Raw genomic sequence first — 21737 nt, 5'->3', positions numbered from 1 at the left:
TAATAGTTGTTTATCCCCTGTGTTCTGCTGACTGTCTTACCTTGCTGGAAGTTACGCTTACCTTTAACCTTTCTAATTTGGGGTCAGTTCAGTTTAGTCGCTCAGTCGTGTCTGACTCTTTGTGACACTATGAATCGCAGCACGCCAGGCCTCCCTGTCCATCACCAACTGCCGGAGTTTACCCAGACTCATGTCCATCCAGTCGGTGATGCCATCCAGCTATCTCATCCTCTGTCATCCCCTTCTCCTCCTGTCCCCAGTCCCTCCCAGCAGCAGGGTCTTTTCCAGTGAGTCAACTCTTCGCACGAGGTGGCCAAAGTATTGGAGTAAGTTGGGGTACCAGATACCAAATTCATTCTCATTATGTCAAAGAATAGGTACATTCTCAAGGGCATGAGGCACAGGTCTTGGTTTTCAAGTCATCTTGTGTGGCTGTGCAGAGAGCACATGGGCCTGTGCCTGATCACTTGAATTCTGCAGTTGGGCTTATCTCACAAGTGGTCTTCAGATTAGGGAGTTATATACACTGATGTTATGTTTTGACTGAATCCTAATAAGTTACTGTATGTTTTTATGTTTTATGTTGCTATTTTTGTTTTCCCTTCTTATACACGTTTCAAAGAAGAAAATATTTTTTTAAAGGAGCAAAGTACTGCTTGAGAAGCTATAATGATTAAAAAGATTTATTTTAAAAATGTCTTATTTCACAGCTCAAAGTTATGAAGTTTCAAGATGAATTGGAATCTGGAAAAAGACCTAAAAAAGCAGGCCAGAGCTTTCAGGAACAAGTAGAACACTACAGAGATAAACTTCTTCAGCGAGTAAGGAATAAGTATACGCAATTATGCATTTTTCAGTTATTTGTTTGACTGCCTATAATATTGATATATTGGTGTATTTAAGGAAGAGAATATTTCAAATTATATCCTTTATATAAATGCTGAATACTGATAAATAGGAACTTTTGGAATTTGATGTTTTATAGTTAGTTCAGCTTGGAAAACAGTTTCAGAACAACACCATGCTCTTTTATTCTGGATCCTTGTGGAGCATAACATCCTGTTAAGGACGTACTTTCAGAACTGGAAGGTACTATAGAAAGAGTCACATTTGTGACCAACAACCCTAAGTAGTGGCACAGAGACAGAGATGGAGTTAGGACTACTCTTACATTTTGTCCAAGGAGGAACAGCAAGGGGTAGAATACCTCATCTGTGAATTCTAAGCTTTTGAGGGACCTTGTATTCTTATACATCAAAAGATATGTAGGGATATACAGGGAATTTTAACACAAGAAGCCCACAGGATAGTTGTTGAAAGAACCTAGGAATTTTATTGATTGGTACTGTTATTAATTTTTACCTACATCTTGACTGTCATTACAAAAAAGGATGATTGAGAGAAATAGCAACAAGTAGAAGGGAGCTTAGAGTCATCCAAAGCTCTTCACGTTGATGGGAGCAGTGGTGTGGTAAAGCAGCTGTGGTGCCGCACAGCGTGTGGACTCCTGCTGCTGCTCTGCTCTGCATGCCTGGGCACATCACTGAAACCTGCTTTTACTCAGTGAAGCTGGGTTAATGGTCCAGTTTTTGCAGGATTGTGAATTAGATAATTGTGTATGTATGTGTTAAGTTACTTCAGCTGTGTCTGACTCTGTGATCCCATGGAGTATAGCCCAACCAGGCTCCTCTGTCCATGGGGATTCTCCAGGCAAAAATACTGGAGTGGGTTGCCATGCCTTACTCAGGGGGATCTTCTTGACCCAGGGTTTGAACCTGCATCTTTTGTGTCCTGCATTGGCAGGCAGATTTTTTACCGTTAGCACCACACACGCAAAGAATTAAATAATAGTTAACATTAATTTTTTATTATTAAAGTGTTTAAAATATCATAAGTAAACTGTAGTCTGATTCCTGTGAAGTATCAATCAGAAAAATGTAACCTGCAGATCACCAGAGGAAGTTGGTCTCTTCAACATCACTTTGTAAATTTGTCCTCAGTAGTTGTATTTGGAAAAAAGATACATGAGATTAAAAAAAAAAAAGATGTTATATATCTGAACCCTGTTGAGTCCCTTTGGGGATGGTGGCAAGTGTTTGATTTGCATGGAAGACTGCACCTTGAGGTGCCACATTATTACCATTTTAGTCTCCTTGCCCTCCATGGTTATAATTGGAAGAAAGAACGTGTTTTTTTGAAGGCATAGGCCAGGGGTCAGCAGACTATAACCATCACTTCATTTTTGTTAATAAACTTACTAGAACACAGCCATCCCCCTTCAGTTATTATATATGTATTATCTGTAGTAGCTTTTGGACTACGTATAAAGTTGACAGACTGTAGCCCACAAAGCAGAAAATATTTACTACTTGGCCCTTTACAGAAAACATTTGCCAACATCTGGTATGGGCTTTGTATCAGGTATTGGTTACCTTTCTTGATGCATACAAATCATAGAGAAATTTAATTGTTTTGTTTTTTAATTCTTGTTTTTGAAGAGCTCAGTTGGCTTTGTGGGTTCATTGTTGGTAGCCACTCCCTTAATTATCAATAGCAGTCATAATTTTAAGTGAGAAGTGGCAGTTGTAGCAGTTGGGGATAAGCAAATAAGTAATTTTTCTGGTTTATGCAATTATGTAGTCAATTTGTACTTTTATATTAGGACTTATAATTTGTACTTTTATAAATTTCCAATATGATTGATACTTGTTTCCCACTATTAATACTAAGACTTTTTGCTAGACATTTATTGTGAATAAATCTTTCTCCTTTTTAGTATATTACTTTAATAAGTGCTTTCCTTTGATTAAGTCAACTTGCTGTGCAATTAGAATCACTATTGACAGTTTTATTGTAGTTTTAGATGGAAAGGTCATCATATTGTTTTTCCAATTTGTTTAAGTGAAGGGACAGCACTCTTTAAGAGCCCTGACTCTAGAGCTTTGGCTCAGATCCTGACTTCATTCCTGTTTGACCTTAGGCATGGCACTGAGCCTTTATAAGGCTCATTTTTCATGTTTTGAATAAGGATAATACTATTCATAGGCATGTTTTGAAGAATTACATGCAGTGGTATATGGAAAGTTGTTCATTAATTGCTTGGCCTATGGTAGGCATTCAGAAAATACTCAGCCACTGTTGCTGGTATCATTATTAATCCAGTATAAGTAGAGAAGTAGAAGAAATGACTGGCTTTCCGGAAGAGTAGGTATACTTTGAGTAGTAATTTTATAAATAGTTAACTAGAAGGGAAAATATTACTACATAAATGAGATTAACCAGATTGGTGTTTTTTAATGACTAAATATTTCTTTGAAAAAAAAAAAAACAGGAGAAAGAGAAGGAATTAGAAAGAGAGCGAGAAAGAGATAAGAAGGATAAAGAAAAACTGGAATCTCGATCCAAAGACAAGAAGGAGAAAGATGAATGTACTCCAACAAGGAAAGAAAGGTATAACATTTCTCATTTAATGCCTATGCTGGCTCTAGGATTTGGAATCGTGTTTCATTTTGTAATATTTTCATCACTGGAACCAACAGATTGGAAAAGGTTTTTTTGTGTGTATGATAAACGTGTTTGGGTTCTGCCTGCAGAAGGCAGAATTAGCTGAGCAAAGGGGCATTTGGCACTTGGCTTAGTTACCTGGGACATACATCCCTTGACATGGTTTATAAGGTACCTTAGCCTTAGTTCAGGGCAAGAATTCAGTTACAGTATTAGGTATCGAACCTAAGGCTTAAATAACTAAGCAGCTTGCTAGATCTTACCTCCAATATAAGCTTTTCTTTTGTGCTGAGGCTGCTACCTATAAACTTGAGTCTCCCAGTCCTGTTTGTTAAGGGAAATTGTGTACTTAGGCTGTAGGGACTTGGTCCTCACTTTTAAGTCTTCATTCTAATCAAAATCATTTCTCTTGTAGTTTTTATTTCTTACTTTCACAGTTCCTAAATCTCTGATTAGTAGAGAAAGTTGCTTTAGAATTGAGATTTTCCTAATAAAAACCAAGCAAATGCAAATTAAAAAATTTTGACTTAGTCACTCTTCATATAGTTACAAGATCACATGGTTATACTAATTGGTAAAGTAGTAAATCTATCACTTTTTTGTCATTTATTATTATCTTGATATAAGAGTTCTAGAAAAGTTACAAGAATGCTATAAAGAATTTCCAGATACCTTTCACCTTCATTCCCGCAGTGTTAAAAGTATTTCTCCTTTTGCTTTATTTTCTTCTTCCTCTTCCTTTCTCCCTTTAACCCCAATCATTTAAGAATAACTTGCTTACATGATGCCCCATTTACATACTTAACCACAGTAAAAGTTTCCAGATTGAACAAAAAGAAAAAATTTTCAAGAGCAAGAAATTAACATTAAAAAAACCACTATTATCTAATCAGAGACCTTGATGGAATTTTGTCCATTGTTCCAATAATCTCTCTTAGAGCAGAGAAAAATCCAGTTTAGTTGAATTCAGTTTTTGTGTCGATCAGCCTATCTTTAAGACTTTTTTGTTCTAAGTATAAAAAGGCTTTGAATGTTGTTAGAAAATAACATTAATAAGGTTAGTGAAAATAAAGATAGTGTAAACTGATAGGAATTAAAAGCTAATTTAGTAGAAGGAAAATGATATACCTGATCCTTTGCTCACTTACGGGATGTTTTGGGGGCTTTGTTCCATAGGAAAAGGCGACACAGTACGTCCCCTAGCCCATCTCGCAGTAGCAGTGGTAGACGAGTGAAATCCCCATCACCAAAATCGGAGCGATCAGAGCGTTCAGAAAGATCTCATAAAGAGAGCTCACGGTCCAGGTCATCTCACAAAGATTCTCCTAGAGATGTTAGCAAAAAGGCCAAAAGGTAAACACAAGTCATTTTTTTGTAATATTTCAAATGCCAGTTTCCTTGTCATTCCACCAGCTTTTGAAAATAATTTGTTTGGCAGCCATTTTTGAAAGGATTTTAGAAAACCAAACAGATATACTTTCATTTTAGATTCTTCCTTTCCATCTCCCCACCCCAGTCTACTCATGACTAAAGCACAAGAAAGCTTCCAACACGTAAAGACCAGCCAGGAATTTTAAGCATCAGTTTTCTGTGGAGTAGGAGTAGCTGCTTTTCTTTCCTTTCTGTTCTTTAGTTTCTATGGAATAGTCTTTGGTTTTTGTCAAGGCTGAAAGAAAAATACATGTTCCCTCCCCACCCAGCAGTAATCTTATTAGCAAGTTCTTGGGTAGACTTGTGGACATAAATACCATGGACTATTTCTTCAGCATTTAATTTAGTGTGTTCTATACCTTTTTCCTCCAAGTTCCAGAAAGGTGATTTAGAAGTGTTTTGTTTATAGAGTTTTCCTGAGAGCTGAAACTGCTTTTTATCCTAAAATGTTTTTATTGTAGCCATTTTTTAGTAAAATTTTTCTATAACAGATAACTCTTTTTTCTGAATGGTACTTGTGCATATATTATATATATATACATTCATGAAAATTATATAATTATTTGTTTTGGTAATTTTAATGCATAGCACTTACAGAGTGCTGTCTTTCCCTTGAAATTGCAGTAGTTGGTGCTTTTCCTGAAGATAGGCTGCAAAGCCACTGTGTTCAAAAGTTTTGTGAATGATGTTGGATGCCATTTTGAACTTTGGCTTATATAATCTGGGGAGCTGTTAAAATGCAGATTTCGACAGTTTGAGTCAGTAGAGCAGTGGTAGGGCTCGGGAGTCTGTCTTGCCATGCCTGCTACCGGTGATCACTGATGTGGTGCATAGGAAGTACAAAATGTGTGTGTGTGAGAGTGTGTGCATACAGTAGGCACAGTATAAATCTGGAAAGTTTACAGCCTTTTTTATTTCAGTGACTTTCATTGTGCCCTGTTAAAGATCATTTTAGATAATTTAAGTATAATTTGTTTTGATCACGTGAGTACTTTGGTTAAATTGTTTTTGTTTGTTTCCTCAGATCTCCATCTGGTTCAAGGACACCTAAAAGATCTAGGCGATCACGGTCTAGATCCCCTAAAAAATCAGGGAAGAAATCCAGATCCCAGTCCCGATCTCCACACAGGTCTCATAAAAAGTCAAAGAAAAACAAACACTGACATAAATTTTTAAGATGCTGTCACTTATTGGAAATGCGATTTTGTTTTGTGCCTGAATGGTCTGTTTTTTTAAAAAAACGAAAAACAAAAAATCTAATGAAAGAGCATTCCTGGGGTTTTTATTTGTTTGTGAATGCATGTGTAAACTCATAAGTAACTGCATCTGTAGACCTGTTGTTGTTTTATATTGTATAAATTACTTTTGTTGTGGCTGTTTCTCAAGATGAAATTTTTATTGTGCTAATGAATTTCATCAGAAATGTGTATAATGGATCTGCTGGCAGTAGTAGTATTTTGTTTTAGGATGTTGTGACTTAGAAAAAATAATACAGATGTCTTCCCCCCTTTTGTAGCTTTGACAATTTGAATTAGATTTCAAATAAAATCTGAACAGAAAACTTAAATGTTGTTTTTTTGCCCTGTTGATGACATCAAGTCCCTTAAAATCCTGCTAAGTGAGTTTAGCACTTCCGTTGTGTTTCTTACACCTAATGCACTTTACAAGCTTCACTCTTCAAGTAGCTAAAGTTTTGTATTTGCTAAGATGACTGTCAAAATTGAGGGACCCAAGACTCATATTTGGTAGGCTTGCCAACCAATTTCTTGGGTAATGTTCCCTTAGGTAATACTAGTACCCAGAGATCAAGAGACTAGGCAGATATGCGTGGTCTTTTGTTAATGGTATGCCTGGCTAAAATCTCTTTTTTCAAAGAAGCAATATGATTTCAGTACACTTAACCCATGTCCTGAACAACTACTTATTGGGGAAAAATTAAACTTCCATCTTTTGATTTAATTTTCTATCATTAGAAAAATGTATTTAAAAGAATTTAACAGTAATTGGCCATAGAATTTTTTTTATGAAGGTTGCCCTTTTATAGCCCTCCGTAGTCTCTCTTTCAAACACTGGTATCAGAATATTTCTACAAGGTTCTGTTTAAAGCACCTTCATTGGTTTTTTGTTTTTAAAGGGTTTAGTTTTAGGTTTAGCTTTTAAGTAGAATTTTAAAATGATATAAATTTTTATGAAACATAACACCCAATGGTTTGTAAATTAAAGATGCAAAAAGTTGATTTAAACCATTTTCAGAGTTGAAATCTGTTGTACAGTGGGGATAAATTGCAGTGTGAGGAAGACATAAGAAAACTTATGTAATGTTGAACATAATATCGCTACAATGTAATAAAGGGTCATGTAGACTTGAACTGATGCTACTGTTTGTGAACCTTGCTTTCAGTTTTTCATTTAGACACTTTTTACAGTGATTTGATGGTTTTTTCCCTTCTTAATAGAGTAATGGTTCTAATAACAGATTGTTCTGAGTTAGCTTGTTTTTTAAAAGTATCTTTTCAAGTTGTACTTGGTCTTGCCTAGTCACAAAATTAAAAACCTGTACTCATGATTTGAAGGGTAGGAATATTACTGAGCATTGAGGCATGTTATTTCCAAACTGGGCAAACCTACAAAAGCTGTAGAAATGTGTCAAATTATTTTACTTAGTGGTTCTTAACAACATGCACTATTGCTTGAAAGTTATTTCCTTATCATTCACTCTTTTGTTTGTCCATATTGATAGGCATTTAGTTAATTACTAAATGTTGCTTAGAATAATTAAACATGAACATTTGGTGCTGGTTTCTAAAAACCTACAAATACAGCCATTTTTAAAGAACCTGTTTTTCTCCCTTGTTCACTGCCTGGGAGAATGGAATTTTATATAATTACTGTTGCAGAAATAATAATAAGGTTGAGTTGCTGGTGATTGTGGGCATTCCATCATCATTGGTATCTAGTATAGGCTTAGAAATGATTAGTCAGGAAGTGATTTTGCCAGTCAAATTGCAAGTTATGCTTATTTTTCTGTCTCTTAAAAAAGTAGCCTGGAGAAGCAGGAGTGAGTAGACATTGTTAGGTCGGTTTTGAGTGCTTATTTGTATTTTTTTCTCTACTGCAGTAGAATTTAGCAATTCTTTTAATCTGCATCTAGATATGTAACAAACATCTTTATTTTATGCAGTGGGTAAGACTGACTTCCTTTTGGGTGATGGATGGGGATTCTGTAGGCTTGATAGAATATGTATTCTGTGAAGCTTGCTAGTGTTCATATTAGATTGTACTGAATTTTTTTTTTTTTCCTGGAATTGCAAGTGGTATTGTTAGATAATTTCCAGCTTTACTTAATGAGAAAATATCCAGAGTAAGTGTGTTTAATTCTCTATGGATTCAGTGAAAGCTTAATGGTCAGAAATTGGTGAATGGGACGGGGGGAGATATTCCACCATATTTTTATAAAAGCATAGTATTCATTGCTTCTTGTATAAAGAACACTTAATTAGCAGAATTTCTGCAGGTTCATGAAAATGTTTGTAGGCATGGCTGTTCAGTTATAGGAAGTATCCTGTTCCAGTTCTATGACATGTCTATCCTCCCCAACAGCTACATGTAGGAGGAAATCCTCTGTTATCTACTCTTTATAAAGGGCGTGGCTTAAACTCTTCCGCTCCAACATAAACAGGTATTCCTTACTAGGTTAATACCATTTAATCGCTCTCTTTAATAGGTGAGAGAGAAAAAATAGTCCTTCATTTCTTATCAAAGAGAGGCCTAAGGTTGAAAAGAATCATGTCTATGAATCTTTTCTTTGATTTTGTATTTTCTTATTACTGTTAGTAGGTGTATAGGCACTTCTGAACTGTGACATGTTGAGAAGTTAGAGATGAAAGAACTAAAACAAAAAGCCCTGACCCAAAGGAATGCTTAGATTTGGCTCAAAGTGTTCTTGCCATTTCTGCTAAAGTGTGCAGAAATTACTGTACACTGACCTAATTTTTCTTTATTACAGACCATTCCTGTGGGCTTACCGTGAGACTTTCATCCCAATTAAAGAATCTAAGAGGGAGGAAATGCTTACGACTTTTGCATTTTTCCCCCAAACTTTAATATTCTTGAGTACTTGAATATATTTTTAACAGTTATAATCATGATCTAATATAGGTTATTAGAAATATTCTGTACATATTTGTCTCCATTATGTTCATAAGTTCTGAAAAATTATATGACCATGGTAATAGTTTATGATTATTAAAAATAAAATAAGTCTGTATTGTCAAAGTAATTAACCCATTTTGATAATCACAACAGTGTGATTTCTTTAGCAGAGAAGGTTGTTTTTTAAAATAAATAGTACCACTTTTTTTCTAAGAAAATAAGAGCTTTTTTTCTTTGTTGTTTTCCTCTTCTATTATATGTTAATGGAAAAGCTACAGAAAATTCAGTGCAGGTACTAATGAAGACACTAATGTAAGTTTAAAGGAACATGACTGTAAAAACTCACGAAATGCTTGGTTTGTTCATATTTCACAGGCATGTTTTAGAATAGATTTTAGATGATATTTCGTTCATTTTCCTTTCGGCATTTTTCTTTATTTGTTATCAACTTCCCAGGACTTAGATAAGACACAAATACAAATCCCAGGGGAAGTGTTGTGATGCTGGACTAGAAGGTGGGAATGCGCTGCTGACCAGAGTGAGCCATGTTCCAGTGTTGAAAATTCTATGCCTCAAGTGTTTATTCAGTACCACCTCATGGAGCTTCAGTGTACACAGATCATATGTGTAATTGGTTATTTATACAGTTTTGTAGATGTGTAGATAAAAAGCCCTCATTCATTTTTATATGTAATTGTGCTTGGAGTATGTGTTTTGTTCTTTTGACTTCAGCAGGCTCTTGTATGTTGTATCTTTGGTGATTTGAAATATCAGGAAAGACAACTTTTCAGAATTGAGAATAATACAGTTGAAATCAGCTCAGCTGAAATACTCTATGGCAAAACTAAATTTCTTTTGGGTGAACTGATTCCATCATTTTAGTTACTCTTGATGTAAGGATTCAGTTTATTGTGGAGCTGCTTTCCAGACTGTCACTTTATAGTTTTTCTACATAAAGATTATATAGTTGCAAAGGTTGTGGAATTTCCCTTTTGTTGTTGTTTTTTGACTTTGAATTACTTTAATAAAATACATTGTTTTCATAGCAAACTTTAGACTGTTCATGTAATTTTCTCCATACAGCTTTTCTAACGTAAGCCCAGCAAACCATATCTGGTTTTCAGCAGCTTTCTCCCAAGTGAAGTAAATGATGTGTCTTATTTATCAGTTGTAGCTAAAATGTTCTACATTTTTACATATTTAAACCATAATAAAATATTTTCATGATAGATAATTTTTTTGATCAGGAAATTTCATTTTCTTTTTGGTTCCATTTTTTAAAAGTTCTGTTTGATTGAGGATGTTTTCAAACATACATGAAAGTGGAATAATAGGATGAGCTTCCCTGGTGCCCATCAGTCTACAGATGATCCACTTACTAGTCTCTAAATGACATAAGACATAACTGTAGTATCATCACATTAAAAATAACTCACTGGTTCCTTTAAATTTTTTAAATTGTGATAAAATACTCATAACAAAAATCACAAGAAACAAAAAAAATCCTAACCATTTTTGTGTAGTAGTGTTTGTATATTCACATTGTTATATAACCTGTCTTCAGAACTTTTCATCTTACAAACTTAAAGCTCTATGTATTAAACAACTTAATTCCCTTCTCCCCACACTGGGCAACCACCATTTTGCTTTCTGTTTCTGTGAGTTTGACGACTCCAGATACTGCAAATAAGTAGACTCATACAGAGCTTGTCATTTTGTGACTGGCGTATTTCTCTTGGCATAGTGTTCCTTCAGGTTCATCCATGTGGTAGCATGTGAGTTGGTTCTTTTTTCAAGCCTACTTTTTCTTGAAAGTTTCTGTATTTGCTTTTAAAATTAGAAAAGTTTTTTCCCAAATGGCACATTAGCATTTTCTATTTCGAGTAAAAACTGTAAAAAAGAAAACAAAGTAATACCAAGTAGATATGCCAACTACCACTTTTTTAGACATTTTTTGTGCTATGTTTTCTTTACATGATTGATTATGTGTGATATGATTTCACTTCATAATTTGGGGTACAAAATACACTTTCAAAGCATATGTGAGTTTTGAGGGACTTCTGGTGGTCCACTGGTTAAGAATCCACACTTCCATTGGAGGGGGCACAGGTTCACTCCCTGGTGCGGGAACTTAAGTTCTATATGCTGTGCAGTGTGGCCAAAACATAAATAAAAACAAACTTTAGCATTTTAAAATGTGTGATTTTGAAGCTGTTAATATAAATGACTATTCGAATGCTTTTTTAGTTTCATTGCCTGGTGAAAAGGAAACTAAAATGTTGCCATTTAGTATACTCAGTGTTTAGATTAGGTGTTAATTTTGCCACAGAGGAGGGGAAAAGCATTTGTTTTATTTATATATTTTTATAGTTTTTTCCCTATCCTTAGAAAACACAGAGCATGAAACTTTAAAGATTTATTTTCTGACTTTTGAATGAGATGTGGCATAGCGTAATGGAGAAAGAGGAAGAAGCTGGGCTGTGGCTTCATACTTGAATACCAGCTCTTTCCTACTACTAGCTTTGTGATCCTTTGGAATCTATTTTCATCTATAAAATGGCAGTAACCTTGCCTGTTTATTGTAAGGATGAAATAACATGTAAGTCACTGGTGTGTAGTTATCATGCAGTGGTAGTTAAACTTTTAGTGTTCTGAAAACTAATGATGGGAACATCTTTTAACTAAAAATAAACAGCAAAACTACAGTTCTATAGTGCTGGTACCTTTATAAGACACAATTTTGTACTTGATTTGCATTTGTGCTGTTCCTAGTCACTCAGTCCTGTCTGACTCTGCAACTCCACAGACTATAGCCCGCCAGGCTTCTCTGTCCATGTAATTTCCCAGGCGAGAATACTGGAGTGGGTTGCTATTTCCTTCTTCAGGGGAAGCTTCCCCACCCAGGGATTGAACCCGTATCCTACATTGGCAGGCGGATTCTTTACTACTTACAGTTGACATTTAATTCTTAATCTTTGAGAAAGACATTTTCATTAAGTAGATTTTTAAAAATACTTTTAAACTGTCGTTTATTATAGAATTCCATTAACCAAGATTTCTGAAAGGAAGCTCATAATGGAAAATCCAAATGTAAACAGTTGAAATAGGGTATATGTGAAAAGAGCCTGCGAAATAGTATAAAATAGGATGAGGCGCTGGATTCTTTGCCCAAATGCAAAGTAAAAAAAAAAAAAAGTTATACAAATTACCAGAGCTGAGCAGCAGTGTGCAGTATTCACAGAAGGAGTGGCCAGGGAATAGGATGAGGGAAGACTGCCAAGGTTAGTAATGTGAGGGTAATTGGACTCCTGTATTTTGTGTATGTTTGCAAGTTACAGTTTGTATTTTCAGATTATGCCAAAACAAGAAATGTATCCTAAAGCTCCTTTTAGAATGGCGAGCTCAAACTATATAGAATTTGAAAAGGAAATTATACTTTAAATTTTACTCAGGATGGTACATCCTTTAATCAAATGCACCACCTCAATTCCTGTGCACACTGGAGGGAAAATGAGTGCAGTGGATGTGGGAAAGCTTTCACGGCCAGCTCCGGCCTTCAGTATCTTCAGAGATTCACAGTGGAGAAAGACTTTATGAGTAGAGTGAATGCAGGAAATCTTTTCTTGATAAATCCAGTCTCTGATCATCGGAGAGTTCACATTGGAGAAAGCGCCTTATGAGTGCAGTGAATGAGTTTGGCAGAGCTTGGGGTGGTAACTGGGAGGACACAAGTGCAGTTATCAGGCAGCAAATAGACTATTTCTAGGAGGAATCTGAGGCACAGAGAGGGTGTGTCTTGTAACTAATATCTTCCAGCAATGGACAGGTATTTGGGATTCAATGTCGGGTTGCCTGTTTCAGGACTGGGGGAGTCTGGTCTCTGTAATCCTCTTTCCCTTGCATCACAGCTTCGGAAACTCCTAGTCCACCCTCTGTCCCTACCCTGACTCCTTAAGAGCCCTACTCATACACTGCGCTCCATGCTCAATGATCACGACTATCCACTGGGAAGAAATGCTGATGGCTTTCCTGTGAATGATCCCATTATCTACCTGGTAATGCTCCATTCCCACCACCTCTCTGCCACAGCATTGCACTGGATTTAGGGCAGCCAAGAGTGGAGGAGACTTGTATGATGCTGTATGATATCACTTATGTGCAATTTAAAAACAATACAAATGAATGCACATGCAAAATAGAAAACAAACTCATAGATTTAGGGGCTTCACTGGTGGCTCACTGATGGAAGAACCTGCCTGCCGATGCAGGAGATGCGGGTTCAATCCCTGTGTCAGGATGATGATCTGGAGGAGGAAATGGCAACCCACTCTAATAGTCTTGCCTGGAGAATCTCATGGACAGGGAAGCCTGGCAGGTTACAGTCCATGGGATCGCAAAGAGTCGGATACAACTTAGCAACTACACAGTAATATGTCTTCAGAACATTGGTAACGATCTTTGGAGTTCTCAGCAGCTGCGCTAACAAGAGTCTAGAAGAGCAAAACTTTGATTAAAAACACTATTTGGTCCTCCATATCACTGAAACATTGGAATCAAAAAGAGTACCTCACTATCCATTGGCTACTTTGGCATCTAAATAGTTCTATTACATGAAGGGCTATTAGATTGTTTTTCTTCTTTCATCATATTTTGTTTTATTGCTGCAATAGCTATTGGGAGTGAGCAGATTGTTAAGAACATTAAGGAAGATGCTTTTCAGTTGGTTAGCCATGCTAAGGTTTTAATGGCTCAAGGGTTAAGAATCTGCCTGCCAATGCAGGTGACTCAGGTTTGATCCCTGAGTTAGGAAGATCCCCTGGAGAAGGAAATGGCAACCTCCTCCAGTATTCTTGCCTGGGAAATCCCACCAACAGAGGAACCCGTTGGGCTACAGTCCATGAGGTCGAAAAAGAGTCGGATAGGATTTAGCAACTGCTGCTAAGTTGCTTCAGTCGTGTCCGACTCTGTGCGACCCCATAGATGGAAGCCCACCAGTCTCCCCCGTCCCTGGGATTCTCCAGGTAAGAACACTGGAGTGGGTTGCCATTTCCTTCTCCAATGCGTGAAAGTGAAGTCGCTCAGTCATATCCGACTCTGCGACCCCATGGACTGCAGCCTACCAGGCTCCTCCGTCCATGGGATTTTCCAGGCAAGAGTACTGGAGTGGTTTACCATTGCCTTCTCCGACTTAGCAACTGAAGAACAACAAAACATTTTAATATAGGCTCTGTCAAACTCTTCACTCACTCCTGGGAAGCTTAGGTATCTGGGCCTATTATAGGCCTCCCTCACAGGGTGCAGTGCTGTGTCAAAAAACAAAAGGTGTTCTAAGGTTTTTTTAAATCTTTATAGTCTCCAATCACTATAATATTTTGCTGATGTGACTTTCAACTCTAAATTCCAAGATTACATATGTACCTTATGTATTTCATAGGGTGCTTATCCTCAACTTCCCCTGATACATCCTTCTTATTTTAAGAATGTATGCTCTCCAGAAAAATCTGCAGCCTGTCCAGGTCTGTGCCAAATACTATATATGTGTGCTACAAAGCAGAAATACCACTCGAGTACTTCTCAAGAGGTTTCAACGTATAAAAATACTGGTTGAATTCTGACTTGATTGCCCTAAAGCATGCTTGCTAACATGCTGAGTGGCTTGTTAAGTGTTAAGTGGCTTTCAAACTGAAGCCACTTAACCTCAGTATCTGATTCTTCGAGACCCCATGGACTCTGGCCCACCAGGCTCCTCTGTCCATGGGAATTCCCAGGCAAGAATACCAGAGTGGGTTGCTGTGCCCTCCTCCAGGGTATCTTCCTGACCCAGGGATCGAACCCATGTCTCTTATATCTCCTGCATTGGCAGGCAGTTTCTTTACTACTAGCGCCACTTGGGAAGCCCAAATACTAGGCGTTTGTTAGACAAAGTCTTTAAGCCAGGAATGATCTTTTTACCTGTTTGCTGTCTTGATTGGAACTTGTCGAAACCTCAGAATATTCTTTACTTCATGTATTATGAGGTCTAATGTATTCTTTTTCTAGTGCATAATAGAACCATGACTAACAATGTATGAAGAATGAGAAAGTTTTGGTGCTAAGATAAAGCATTATTCTGCCTGCTTGTGTTTTAGAACTTATAATACCATTCACAAGTTGCATAATTCTAGATCTGTTGCTATTTCTAGAACAGCTTCTCTTGTAATAGTCTTCATGATTAACATCATTAACAATCATAGCACTTACACTGATAGTGTCCTTCCGAGTGAAGAGTAGGACCTTTGCTGACAAAGGTCTGTATAGTCAAAGCTATGGTTTTTCAAGTAATCATGTCCGTGGATATGAGAGTTGGACCATAAAGAAGGCTGAGTGCCAAAAAATTGATGCCTTCGAACTGTGGTACTGGAAAAGACTCTTGAGAGTCCCTTGGACTGCAAGGAGATCAAACCAGTCAATCCTAAAGGAAATCAGTCCTGAATATTCATTGGAAGGACTGATGCTGAAGATCAAGCTCCAGTACTTTGGCCACCTGATGTGAAGAGCTGACTCATTGGAAAAGACCCTGATTGGGAAGACCCTCATCGGAAAAGACCCTGACTCATTGGAAAAGACCCTGCTGGGAAGGATTGAGGGCAAGAGGAGAAGAAGGTAGCAGAGGATGAGATGGTTGGGTGGCATCACTGACTCAATGGACATGAGTTTGAGCAAACTCCAGGAGACAGTGAAGGACAGGGAAGCCTGGTGTGCTGCGGCCCATGGGGGTCACAAAGAGTCAGACATGACTTAGCAACTGAGCCACAACAAGTGTGAAGAGTCAAGATGATTCTCTTAGGTACCATAGCTTATCACAAAGTTCAAAATTCTCAGCTACTCAGATTACCACAAGTGTGGCTTTCCTTGTACTTCATATATCCTTATAAAACTTGGATTATATGGAAAAAGCCTTCAAGTTATTTTTAGTGCCTGAGTACACTAATACCTACCCACCTGTCTTTGTCCTAGATTTCAGCCTTTTGTTAGTTTATCTTGATGTCCTACATGCACCCACTGAGAATCCAAAAGCCCTTGAAGACCTTGCAAAGCTCCTTATATCTATGTGGGAGACAGTGTACCTCTTGCAACAGACCCTTCTGTTGAATATAGAGGAGGATATAATGTGCTTTTGGAGAAAATAGAGGACTTGCCTGCTGCCTTCCCTCTTCTGATTGCCTTCTAGGACTTTTATTTCTCCCCACTTTGTCTGAAGCTTTCAGTTCTTTCCTTGCAGAATGTGTTGAAGACAACAAGGTAAATATGTTAAAATATCTGATCTTGCCTAAAATGATATTTCTCTCTGATTAATTTGTACAGATACTTACCTCTGACCCAAATACTGCCCAGAGCAATAAACAAGACTGGATGGGGCAAAGGCACAAAGTGTTAGATATAATCACTTCCATCACCTCATGTCTGAATGAGTCTAGTTGTCAGACACCTCAAGACCTTAGAGCTCTTTGGTTATTTTGGGTGGAATGTGATTTCTAAAGATGGATTTCTGACCTTGAGCATCTTCCACGAGGGCTTGATAGAAACTTCACAAAAGCCGAGTACCTCCTTGAGAACCCAGCTCTTTGTATTTTGTAGCCCAGCAGGATTTGGCCAAACCATACAACATAATCCCTGGACTGCAAAGACTTCTTTCAGCTTTGTCCTGTAGCAAACAGTGGCTTCCAGTCACTTTCCGGCTGTGTGGTTATGGTCACGATTTCATTATCAGCATGAGCACACCATCCACTTTACTGGGTTCATCAACAAATTGAGTATTTACTCTGCATCTGGCACTGTTCTAGGCACAGGGGGTGTAGGGTGATGTTAGAATAAGGTCTTTTTTATGGAATTTATATGCTAATAGGAATAGCCAGAGAGTAAATCAAATAAGACCATTTCCAATGGTAAAAGGTACTGAAAAAAAGCAGGGGGGCGAGACAGAAAGTGGGTGAGGGGTGCTTCTTTTAGATGCATGGAAAGTAGCCAAAAGTGGCTCCGTGGTAAAGAATCCGCCTGCCAAGCAGGAGACATGGATTCCATCCCTGGGTCAGGGAGGAAATGGCTACCCACTTCGGTGTTCTTGCCTGTCAAATTCCATGAACAGAGGAGCCTGGTGGGCTACAGTCCATGGGGTTGCAAAGAGTCGGACAGCAGCAGCAGTCAAAGAGGGCTTTGCAGAGCTGGTAAATTTTGCTCTGAGACCTGAGTAAGAAGGTAGCGCTGGCTAAGTGAAAATAGGGCACCAGGTGTTCCAGGCTGAGGAAGCTGCAGGAACAACTGTGTTAAGGAGGAAGCAGTATTGATCTGGGCAGGAAGGGAAAGCTGTCAACGTGGCTCCAGTTGAGGAAAGGAAGGCATGACAGGAGGTGAGGCTAGGAAGAACTTGACAGTTTTAAGCAAGGGAGTGGTGTAGCTACAGAAGATCACTGGCCACTGTGCACAGCAGCAAGAGAAGAAACAGGTAACCTAGTTAGGAAGCTCTTGGCTGTGAAGATTAAATGATATCGTGTAAGTGAAGTGTCTAGCATTGCCCTGAGGACATAGCAGTTCTCTGATAAATAATTCAACCTCTCGTCTTATCATTTTCTTGGATCTTGTGATTCCTTTCTTCCCCACAGAGGCTAAGCATTCACTTTAAGGTTAACTTCACTTGACCTCTCTTAGACAAATTGAGCCAGATCCGGATATAGCACCCCTGTTGCTTTCAGGCTGGTACATGTTGTTCAGTCGCTAGGTTGTGTCTGATTCTTTGCAACCCCATGGACTGCAGCAGGCCAGGCTCCTTTGTCTTCCACTGCCTCCTGGAGTTTGCTCAAATTCATGCATTTGAGTATTGGTGATACTATCTAACCATCTCATCCTCTGCCAACCCCTTCTCGTTTTGTCTTCGATCTTTCCCAGCATCGGGGTCTTTTCCAATGAGTTGGCTCTTCAAATCAGGTGGCCAAAGTAATGGAGCTTCAGCATCAGTCCTTCTGCTGAATATTCAGGGTTGATTTCCTTAAGAATTGACTGGTTTGATCTCCTTGCGATTCAAGGAACTCAAAAGTCTTCTCCAGCACCACAGCTCAAAAGCATCAGTTCTTTGGTGCTCAGCCTTTTTTGTGACCCAGCTCTCACAAATATACATGACTATTAGAAAAACCGTAGCTTTGACTATACAGACTTTGCTGGCAAAGTGATATCTCTGCTTTTTCATACTCTTTCTAGGTTTGTCATAGCTTTCCTTCCAAGGAGCAAGGGTCTTTTAATTTCATGGCTGCAGTCACTGTCTGCAGTGATTTTGGAGGCCCAGAAAATAAAATTTGTCTGTCTGGTATTTGAGGAAATTACAAGTTGAGTAGACTGCATCAGCATTCCTTCGTATCTACAGTTCACTCCCCACTGCAGCTACTACTGCCTGCTGCACTTTTGGGTGTTAATGGATGCTACCTGGAGAAAGGAGTGGTGTGGTCAAAGCAGTTGAGAAACATCGGGCTACATAGGCTTCTTTACAGCAGTCCTTCTCAGAACCTTGACTATGGACTATATCCCCAGACAGGAGACTTGATGTCCTATTTCCCAAACTTATCTGATCTCCAAGGGCTAAAATTCCACTGAACAGACTTTGGAAAACACTTTCAAACTGATTGGGCAACTAAATGTTTTGGGATCTGATGATCTGATTGATGGGTTGCATCAGAGTCCTTGGGCACAAATCATAGAGACCATCTCTTGCTAAATTAAGCCAAAAGGGATTCAGTGGAAGGCTGTGTAGACTCAGAGAGCTGACAGGGCCAGGTGGAAAGCTGGATGTGGGAGTCAGGAGGCCGAGGAGGGCAGCAGGTGAGAGAGCTGGAATCACAGTGGTGGGCAGTCTGGCCAGGCCCCCTCAGGAAGGATCACAGCTCTAGCCTTGATCAGCCTCTGGGTTCTTCTACCTGAAGTTTGGATTCCAGGAAGGGGGCATTTGGTGGACCTAGCTTTCCAGTCATCAGTGTTTAGAAAACAAATAACTTGAATGGCTACAAACAATCATTTAGTGTAGTTTACCAAGACTCTATTATGAGAAACTTGGGTTATTTCCACTTTTTTCTAAATAATACTGTGATGAACATCACCATGCATAACATTTTTGTTTTCATTCTTTAAAAAGAACTTTTGGATTCTTCCCAGATATGAAATAATTGGGTCAAAGAATATAAGTATTTTAAAGCTCATGTGATGTCTATTGTCAACTTTCTTTCCAAAAATGTACTGTTTTAGACTTTCTATAATGTTGAGCAGTGGATATTTCACCACGTCTTTGCCAGCACTGGGAATTTGTGACATACTATTAAAAAAAAATAATTCAAATTGGAAGAAATTACTTGCTCCCAGCTGGGAGATTTCTGGAATCTATAAAACAGAGGGTGATTTTGGCAAGCTGCATAGATGAGTGAGCTAACTGGTCCAGTCATCTGGAAAAGTGTGTAGGTCTAAAGCAATTCCACTTGCAGGAGCCATACTGAGTGGCAGCATATTACTAGAGCTGCACTAATTTTCTCTGACATCTGAGGCAAAAGGCCAAAGACGCCCCATATGAATCTCTTGTAACTCAATTTTTTAAAAATCACTATTTTACATTATTTTTAGAAGAGAGAAATTATATAATAACTTAAGTGTAAGTCTTTGGCTTCAGCTGCTTTCAATTTTTTTTCAGTTTTGGCAAGTGAGTTTTCCATGTATGTATGTGTCTGAGTAGAATTGTTATAGAAGATGGATCAGGGGAGATAGAAAGGAAGAAATCTTTGGTAGGTACATGAGAAAAATCAAGCTAAGCAATGCTGTGTGTCCTGTTTTCCAGACCAGGGGCCACTTAGGCAGGTTTCCATTTTTCTACTGTATCCTGAAGAGTGTTAGGAGGAAATTTGCCCTCCTCCCAGATGACTTGTTGTGAAATACTGCAAGATCCTCCTGCACTTTGTTGCTAAGTCGTGTCCGACTGTTTTTTGACCCCATAGACCAGCACACCAGGCTTCCCTGTCCTTCACTGTCTCCCGGAGTTTGCTCAAATTCATGTCCATTGAGTCAGTGATGCCATCCAACCATCTCATCCTCTGCCACCCGCTTCTCCTCTTGCCCTCAATCTTTCCCAGCATCAGGGTCTTTTCCAGTGAGTCAGCTCTTCGCATCAGGTGGCCAAAGTATTGGAGCTTGATCTTTAGCATCAGTCCTTCCAATGAATATTCAGGACTGATTTCCTTTAGGATTGACTGGTTTGATCTCCTTGCAGTCCAAGGGATTCTCAAGAGTCTTCTACAGCACCACAGTTCAAAAGTATCAATTTTCTGGTGTTCAGCCGCCTTTATGGTCCAACTCTCACATTCATACCTGACTGAAAGTGAAAGTAAAGTCACTCAGTCTCCATCCATGGGATTTTTCAGGCAGGAGTACTGGAATGGGTTGCCATTTCCTTCTCCAGGGGATCTTCCTGACGCAGAGATTGAACCCAGGTCTCCCACTTTACAGGCAGACGCTTTACCATCTGAGCCACACTCATACATGACTACTAGAATAAAAAATTGAACTTTAAGGTTCTTATCTTCCTAATCTTGTGTTTGAGTAATCTAAAGAGAAGCAATATTGAACATCAAGCATGGTACGTAGCAAGGTAGAAGGGTGAACCACACCTCTGAAGCTTCCTACCCTGGTTGCCACTAGCGATAATACATCCCCAGCTTCTGGGCCAGGGAGGGGCCAGTGCTTGTGGTGTGGGTTTGTCTCTTTAACAACAGGGGTCACATAGCAGTGAACCCTGCTTTAGCCTCTACCCTCTTTACCAAAGGTCCAGAAGAAGTCCTCACATCTCCGGTAATCAGGAGAAAACCACACAGGCCCCCCTCTCTCTCTTCACAGCTTTTCACAACCAATTTGACCATTATTATCATTATTATTTTTATTAAAATTTTTTATTTTTGCTCGCACTGAGTCTTCATAGCTGCATGCAGTCTTCCTCTGGCTGCACAAACAAGGGCTACTCTTCATTGTAGTGCACGGGCTTCTTATTGCGTTGGCTTTTCTCTTGTTGCAGAGCATAGGCTCCAGGAGCTCAGGCTCCGGTAGCTGTAGCCTGTGGGCTCAGAAGTTGTGGCTCCCAGGCTCTCGAGTGCAGGCTCAGTAGTTCTGGTGCAGGGGCTTAGTTGCCTCAAAGCATGTGGGATCTTCCTGGACCAGGGATAGCATCTGTGTCCCCTGCGTTGGTTTCTCGCCCACTGTACCACCAGGGAAGTCCTTGACCGTTATTATTATTATTATTTTCATCCACCAAGACTGAATTTACCCAATTCTTTAGCTCAGCTTATGTTCAGTTACCATGAAGTCCCCCAGATTCCCATGTTGTCCTTTACCTCCAACCTTCTAATTCATCTCGTGATGAATATTCCCTGTTCTGTTCAGGATTCTCAGGCCAACAGAAACAAAATCCTCTACGTCCTGTTGCCTTTTGGTTTTCATTCAGAGATGTTGCAGACACAGGAAATGTTGCTACTGTTAGACTGTGAATGCAGGAAGACAACTGGGGAAGTTCTGAAATGTGAGTTCCTGTGCAAAATGTGGCTCAAAAGTCCCTCTCCTTTTTCATAAAGACACAGAGGTCCTTGTGGATCAGG

General features: G+C 38.8%; 1 protein-coding gene across 5 annotated transcripts in view; it reads left to right on the top strand.

Moving 5' to 3' along the window:
• Positions 1-10137, top strand: part of U2SURP (U2 snRNP associated SURP domain containing) — a 53422-nt gene extending 43285 nt beyond the window's left edge. For 4 of the 5 annotated variants that reach the window (XM_005888756.3, XM_070374913.1, XM_070374912.1 and 1 more), the window contains 4 exons: positions 711-821; positions 3332-3450; positions 4681-4857; positions 5960-10137. In XM_005888756.3, coding sequence (XP_005888818.1) covers positions 711-821; positions 3332-3450; positions 4681-4857; positions 5960-6098 — 546 coding nt within the window. In that variant the 3' untranslated portion in view covers positions 6099-10137. The remainder of the gene's footprint in view (positions 1-710; positions 822-3331; positions 3451-4680; positions 4858-5959) is intronic. The other variant, XM_070374914.1, reaches the window with a different exon arrangement.
• Positions 10138-21737: the final 11600 nt, after the last annotated feature.

This window comes from Bos mutus, chromosome 1 (genome assembly GCF_027580195.1).
Source record: "Bos mutus isolate GX-2022 chromosome 1, NWIPB_WYAK_1.1, whole genome shotgun sequence".
NCBI classification, from domain to species: Eukaryota; Metazoa; Chordata; class Mammalia; order Artiodactyla; family Bovidae; genus Bos; species Bos mutus.
The sequence above is the reverse complement of the archived record's forward strand: the minus strand, read 5'-3'. Positions and strand labels throughout refer to the sequence as shown.